Source organism: Gavialis gangeticus, unplaced genomic scaffold (genome assembly GCF_001723915.1).
Source record: "Gavialis gangeticus isolate Ggan-Ray unplaced genomic scaffold, GavGan_comp1, whole genome shotgun sequence".
Classification (NCBI taxonomy): Eukaryota; Metazoa; Chordata; order Crocodylia; family Gavialidae; genus Gavialis; species Gavialis gangeticus.
Genome location: NW_017729033.1, coordinates 85,489,197 through 85,496,974, shown reverse-complemented (window position 1 = coordinate 85,496,974; position 7,778 = coordinate 85,489,197). Strand labels below are relative to the sequence as shown.

Here is a 7,778-nt window from a genome sequence, read left to right as displayed (position 1 = left end):
TATCTATCTATCTATCTATAGTGGTCTTTTGTTCTAATTGTGGAAGAACATGGATTTTGGAGTATTTTAAAAACTGGATTTGGGATGCTGCTGCAGCAGTCCAGTTGACACAAGGGGCTAGTGTCCCCAGATACCAATTGGCCAGGCCCCAGAAGTTCCTGAGAAGGAGTAGCCCTGAGCTGCTTGCTAAAGCAGGTTTTTATACTGCTGGGGCCAACACAGGTGCTGGTCCCAGGCTCTAGCTCCCCCTGGCTGCAGGTCCAGGAGGAGCCAGGCAGGGTTATTTTGCCCCAAGTGGCACAATTTGCCCCACACCAAAGTGCACATCCAATTTGCCCCACACCAAAGCTCCAGCTCAAATTTGCACCACTTCAATTTGAGCTGCTGCAAGCGTACGTGCTTGCATGTGTGGACGGGCCCCCTGAGTCAGGAAGAGCTTCATATGATATGAAAGTTAGCTTTCTATATTATAAGACAGAAGCAAATACTTAAATGCTTATTGATACAATAGCCCTGTTTTACTCTGTGATAGGAGATGATCTTCATATGCCTACTCAACAGGAAGTTCTACTCTTGATTAGAGAGGGTATCCAAACTGGAAAGCCTACATTTAGTTTTAGGCCCAAAATTTGAATGCCCCCTGCTTTCAAGAGGATTTAGTTTCTCAGTCTGTTAAAGAGATAGGAACTGATTTTTGATAGGGCTCTACCTGTGTACATGTGATTTTGCACAATCCCACATCTACTCACTAGCATTAACACCTCTATGCTCACTGGCAATAAAATTTGTATTTGTGAAAGCAAGGAAGCAATGTTAATTTTCACATTAAAATTCTCTCCACTATGGTAGAAAGAATCAATCAACAGTGCACACAAATGTTAACACCAGGGAAGCGCTTGTGCAGGTACCAAATTGAACATCTGCAAGTGGAAGCAGGGACCTGAATAGGTGTGAATCACAACGTTTAGCTATAAATTCAGATCTGGACCTCTGACACTCCCCTAACACTTGGATTTACAATTCCAAATAAGGCTGACCTCATTTGGTCACTGACATTTTGCCTAAGCAGTAAATTCTTAAGGGCTCAACAAGTGCTACAAGAATACTTGAACCATATCTTCAGTGAATGGTACAATTTATTTCCTTGGTATACCAGAACTGCAACATATTAGCAAACCTTGTACTTGTTTATTTTTGTCTGTATTGATACAACTAGACTGTGTTAAATGTTTCTTATTAGAAACCTTCTGTAAGGGGATAATTTGCAAAAACTTCTCAGTTTGTTTGGACAACTGAAAACTTGGCTGTTGCTGTTCTGGCCTTCTCTATAGACAAACACTGTACCTTTGATAGGGTAGAATGTGAAAACATTCCAAATTCTATGGTTTGGAAAACATCAATAGCTTCTTAGTGTGGATACCTCTTTTATTTAGTTACCTTGGGCGCCTGTACACAAGCACAAAGGCTGCTCCCACACACTTCCTTTGCAGCATATCAGAGCAGACTTGATTAATCAAGGCTGCCGGAGCATGGCAATTACCGTGCTCTAGCAACCTCTGGCATTTCGTGTATCAGTGTCCCCACACTTCAAAATGGCAGCAGGGACGCTTGAACTAAAGCCCATCAAACAAGCTTTAGTTCAAGTGCCCCTGTTGCCATTTTGAATGCAGGGACACTGATACACTAGACACTGTGGCACTTTAATTAGAGCGGCTCTCCAAGCCGCTCTAATTAAAGCGCCACACCTGCCCGCCCCTAGAGCATGTGTAAAAGTGCCCCTTATGGCACCCTTATCAGCATAAAATCATGTTTGCTCATAATACTTCATTTCTTACCATTATTTCTTCTCCTCTCCCTAGTTTTCAATACAACTCTGCATACACCAAGAGATACAAGGCAATATTCAGCTCCTAGATCTCACACCATGACTAAGATACACAACAATTTCCAAATTAGCTTCAGGAGAAAGTGTAGCTTAAGAGAGGCAACCTCCAGTTGCAGTGGTGTTAGTTTAGGTGTACATCTGTAACAATGTTTGAGGCTAAATCACATCACATCAACTTCTTCAGGTTCTTATTGTAGTATTGACAACAGGGAAAGAAACGTGACTGGGGACAAAGCACATCTAAGGGCATGCAGAAGGGGGTAAAACAGAAATAAATAGCTTTGGATGAGGTTGTAGGCTCTCTTCAGAATGAATTTCCAAACATTAGGAAAAAATGGTGTTCATATGAGGTGTCCTAGAGCAATTAAGCCATGCTTCACTTTTACTTTAAGAAGGTATACAGAAGGATAGTTTCCAAACAGTCCTTGGTGACCTTGCCAATACAATGCAGAGTTATTGTTTTGTTATTACAATGGACATTGTGTACAGTGCAATTTTGAGGCACAGAAAAGCAAATTAGAAAATCGTCAGCTGCCTTGTACTCAAGAAAACATGAAGGCAGACTTTAGAGGTGGGGCAGTTCTGCTTACACAGTTAAAAGTACAGTTGCTGGTGAAAGGCCTACTCTGTCCTGAATACCACCCTGGGATACAGAGCTGATCATTTTGAAAGTTTTTTCTTTTAAAGGTTTTGTTGTTCTACATTCACGTAACAAAATAATAGTATTCTACTGAAAAATGTTGTTTATTTATTGATTGTAGAACAATGCACCAGCAAAGGTTAAGGAAGAATTGATATTCTTCAATATAAATGAGGTAACGTGGACTAAGGTTTTGCGTAGTCCCACCTGTGAGGTGTTGTCACCTTGTGGATAGAGCAATGGACTAAGATTCACAACTCAATGTGTTACTTCATAATTGATTTGCTTTTGGCCTTGGCCAACTGACATGGAATGTGATTTTTCAAGGACTCTAGTTGACGTCAATGAAAGTTAAAAGTGCACACTACCTCTTAAAAATCTCATTAAACCTAAAGTTGATCATGATCTTATGGCTCCTCTTTTTTTTCTTTGCTTTGAGATGTTTGCTGGTGGGTTGATTTTTCCAAAGAAATTTAGAGAGCATCTCTAATGGGACCCTGCAGGAAGAGTTAGGTAAACATCTTCCATTAACCTGAACGGCTAGAATTGTGCAAATACTGTGACTGCTTAATGTATGCACTGTGTTTCTGGAGGACTGGTCTCAACCTACACAGAGTAGCAGGTTGATAAGAGCTAAGACCTATGAGTATCTGAGTGTAAAAATATAGTTTGTAAAAATACCGTCTTCCCTGAAAGGCTCTGGGAGTTTTTTGAGCTATATGACCACCTTTAAAATGGAATGACAAGTACACATGGACAAAAATAGTATTAGCAATGAAAAGAAAATGAGAAATACAGTTAACTGATTCACACCTGATAATTGTTAGGGAGAAGAAGTTCATTTTGCATTCATCTTGAAAATGAGCTCCTTAGTTATTCTAGAATTCTACTGAAAATTCTCCTTTATAAGAGATTTACAGTAACAAAGACAAGGTTTTGTTATTTTTTGGGAAGGAGGCACATGTTCAAATAAGTCCTACTTCCATGCATGTGAAGTTGTGGTAAAGTTGTGAAATTTCATAGATGTTTACAGAAGGAAACTGGAAGAAGTCCAAGCCTGTGCAAAACACAAAAAATACTTTGTTTGTAATCAGCATGTGGAATTTCCACTCTTGCTTATTCATTATGCCTTTTTCACTCCTCTTGGGCTTGCAAAATCCAAAGAGATGACAGGTTATTTCTCCTAATTTAAACTACCTACACTTCTTCCATCCATTGGGAAATACAGTCTAATTAGGCCTAACCACCCTACCTACCTCAGACATTTCATTTAATCTTTCATCTCCTGCGACAATGTTTAAATCTGGACAGCCCAAAATGTGGTGTGTATAGCCTTCATTATTTTTCCTTTTCAATTAGGGCTCATTAAAGGTGCTGGACTGACAGTTTAGCAGAGTGAAGTCTTTTCATTGCTCCCAGAAAGTCACTCAAGAGCTGAGGCAATTATTTTTGAGCCTTGACTTGTTGAACATGTTGAGAGTTCCTCAAGTAATTAAAAGACTTGTGCTGAAACAATGAAATACACTTCTTTAACTGACTCTAAAACCCTTCTGTAGAACCTTTTTTGTCAACATGGTAAAGATTGCTGCAAATATTTAGCTTAGATAAGGATAGTAATGGGGTATTATTTATGGATCTCTACCTGTCAGTCTCTTAATTTGCATTTTTCATAAATTTGCTTGCAAAATAGACAGAGCAGCACTCAAGACACTCTGTGAAGCTCAAGATAAGACTGTAAAACCATGACTTCAGTCAAATGAAATGTGGTCAGCAGTAAATATCAAGATGAAGGGAATTTCCTGTAGACCAGTATCTGGCTGGAACATGACAACCCAACCAGTCATTATAATCTTAAAACTGTATGCCCCACTAACCTAACATATTATTACTTGCTTTTGCTTCTGTCATTTTACTTGAGCCTGTGGGCTGGACTAGATAAGCTTATGAGATCCCTTCCAGCCCTACTTTCCTATGATCCTGTTGATCCTACTTCTGATGGTAAGGCAGAAGAGTCCCCAGCATGGACCAGTATTAAGTGCTGTATACACAAAGCAAAATGAGAGTGTCTACCCCAGAGAATACATTGTTGAATCATTACATCCACTGTATTAACATTATAAGCTAAACTGTGAAACCCTGACTCATATTGGTCTGATCCTTGGCTTCTGATTCTTGCTGTGCTTGAAAGGACTGCCAGTACTGTAAACACAGCACTGTGCCTCCAGGAAAAATGAGCATCTGATAATGGTCAATAATGATGCCCCCAGAGGCTTAGGTGGGGATACTGAAGCTTTCTAGAGCAGTTGTACTGTCAGTTTCTCCTGAGTCAAAAGGCAGGTGATTATGCAGGCAATCAAACATAATTCTAGCATTTCCTCAGTTTTGAATGTTTGACTTTGCAAACTTAAAAATGTTATGCTAATGTTTTTGTAGCATTTTAAAGCCATACCATGCATGCATTAGTAAGTAAGCACTTCAGGTCTTTACCTTTCTGCCTGCAGCTACCCAAGAAATGCAGTAGTAGTCTGTACCCTGATGCGGCTTTCTTCTGTTAGGATGTGGAAATTTTGGCTTTATATAATTTAGTTTTGGGAAGGGAGTTTAGGCATTTCTCCATCAGCTAATACCTCCTGCCACAATGTTCAATATAAATAGAACAGTACAGATTTCCTTTACCTAGTAAAGTCTCTTCAGTGAGGTAGTTAAAACAGTACATCATTTGATTCCACATTTCAGCAGTTTCCTAAATGAAGAAATAGATCTCTTGCCTAATTCTGTAAAAACTGCTTCCTTTCAAGCACCCAGTAGTTTTGTCCAGCCATTTACCTTCTCCAACTTAGATGTGGAAGTAATCCAAGAACTTCGCAGACTGAACTCAGAGTCCTGCAACAATGAAAAAAAAATCTCCTAGCCATTGTTCAGTGTTAGATTTCTTCACCAAAGAGCAGGAATGACACAATCCTCATCAGATTACTTTGTTCAGGGGAAGGAGAAGTTTGTTGATTCTGGGTTGCTTCCTCACCTGTTGTAAATTGATGTCACTTTGATTCTGATTGTGACATGGGTTTACACCAGTTAAGTGGTGTAAGGCATAATGACATTATATACTGGGGGGAATGTTTGGCCATTGAAAAGTGCTCCTCCTTCCCCTTTAACCTTAGATTTTGAGAGAACATCTTGTGCTGCCTAAGTCACAGAAGGATGAACACAGTCAGTATTAATGTTTAAATAGCCAGCCAGCACTGGGGCTATGGCCAAACCCGTCTCACTTGCAGACTGAGCCAGTTAGCACAGGGGAATACTGTGAGCTGAACTACACTTATTTTCAGTGATTGTTCCAGGGCACTTGGGAAAGAAAGGGCTCCTTTTACCCTTTGCCATACCTAGTTCACCTGAGCTGGGGAAACATAACTGACCTCTAAAAAAACAGGCTATTAGAATACTAATAGGAAACAGGGAAAGGATTCCTAATTGGTCTTATTGATGCTCTGTGATAGGAGCCCCTTCAGTATATAATGGCACTTGTATGAAAAGAAGGGTTACACATAGGCTGAAATAAGTGTCAAAATAGAAGGCAGTAGTGGTGTCAGTAGCAAGAAAGGTGTGAACAGCCTTTGAAGTTTGTTTTCAGTATTCTGATTTATGCATGCAAACAAATGCACACACATACAAACCTGTGCACATATACTTTCTCACATTCTTAAGAGACATTCAGAACTGGCATAGAAATTTGTATTCTCAGATCAGAAGTGGTGAAGTGTAATCAGAGAGCTTAGAAATGAGGTTTGTCAAACTGTCAGATTGGCCAAAAGTTACATACCCATAGCTTTTATTACTATTTGCATTTCTACTAAAGAAGCCAGTTGAAATCAAGGCTCAGCATGCTATGGGCTGTTCATGTGTACTGAGGAACAGTCCTTCAGACCTTCTATGTTCAAATTTGCAATCCAAGCAGACCAGACAAGGGGTAGGAAAGGAGCTTGTGAATTATTCATTCAACAGTCCAAGATCTAAGATTGGAACCTCAGACCAAACATATCTCTTATTCAGTGTCAGAGCTTTTTCTTCCCCAGTGCAACACACACCCAGTGGTCACTGGACTGATGCCTCCATTCCCAGTCCCAGTTTTAAAGATTATGATGCTTTCTGAAATTTTAAGAAATTCTGCTTTCTAGTTTAAAAAGGGAAGTACCATATTTACTCAAATACAAGATGAGGTTTCCCCACCAATTGGCATCCCCTTGTCTTGCAATCACAAACAAGGAAATCTCACTAAATACATTATCTACCATTAAACTGCAGTCAAAAGCCCCATGTGCTCAACAATGGAAACCAGCTATGAAGCTGATGAAATGAAGCCAACATTGAGCATGACTTTTAAAACACATGACCTTTATTGGGCAAACATATTAATGGGAAGCGGGTTTTTTTAGCCCTTTAAACATGGGTCAGTGTTCCCTCTACAGCTAACTGGCACTGGGTCTGGAGGTACTACAATAGCAGGCCAGCACCAGAAGGGCCAGAGCCAGGCCTGACACCCTCCCCTCAGTGCCAAAAATACTTGATCATAGCCAAAAAGCCACACTACAATTTTTATTTTTATTTTTGCAAAAAAAAAAAAATATATATATATATATATATATATATATATATATTTTTTTTTTTGCCCATGGATATATATATATATTTTGCCCATGGATATATATATACTGTCTCTAATCTCATTCCTTGGAGATCTCAGAATAGCAGAGACTTCCTATGCCTGAAGAAGGGTACTTGTTCATCATTGTATTCATCATCCTCTCATCAACATCATCCTCATCTTTGTCATCTTTGTCATCCTTGCTGCTCTCTTTGGAGGGCTTGCCTCTGAAAAGTCTATGCCAGTCCCCTCTCTTCCATATAAGGTCCACCATCTCTTTCCCATGGTCTTCTACCATCTTTCTATAGTACCAGTACATCTCACTCACTCCCATTTTAATACAGCCCTCGACTGGGAAGTTTGTGTGTCTGTTTATGAGCAAGTTCCTTGTCTTCCACAGGGTGTACCTGAAGCAGGAGATTAATTGGTCAAAGTGGGCTGGCAGGACCTCTTGCTGCTTAGTCAAGTGCCTGTACAGAACCACATCTCTAGTCAGGATTATGAACAGTGTCACCACCAGGAGGAGTACACATTCTCTCTTCCACACCTCTCTGGTGTATGGACAATCCCAGAAGAGGTGGTCTATTGTTTCTGCCTCCCCACTGGCAGGA

At 40.0% G+C, this 7,778-nt stretch overlaps 1 protein-coding gene across 1 annotated transcript in view; it reads right to left on the bottom strand.

Annotated features, from left to right (window-relative positions):
- Positions 1–7,465, bottom strand: part of SLC39A8 (solute carrier family 39 member 8) — an 87,952-nt gene extending 80,487 nt beyond the window's left edge. Inside the window, exon 1 of the mRNA XM_019525874.1 lies at positions 7,288–7,465. Within this exon, the coding sequence (XP_019381419.1) occupies positions 7,288–7,465 (178 nt within the window). The remainder of the gene's footprint in view (positions 1–7,287) is intronic.
- Positions 7,466–7,778: the final 313 nt, after the last annotated feature.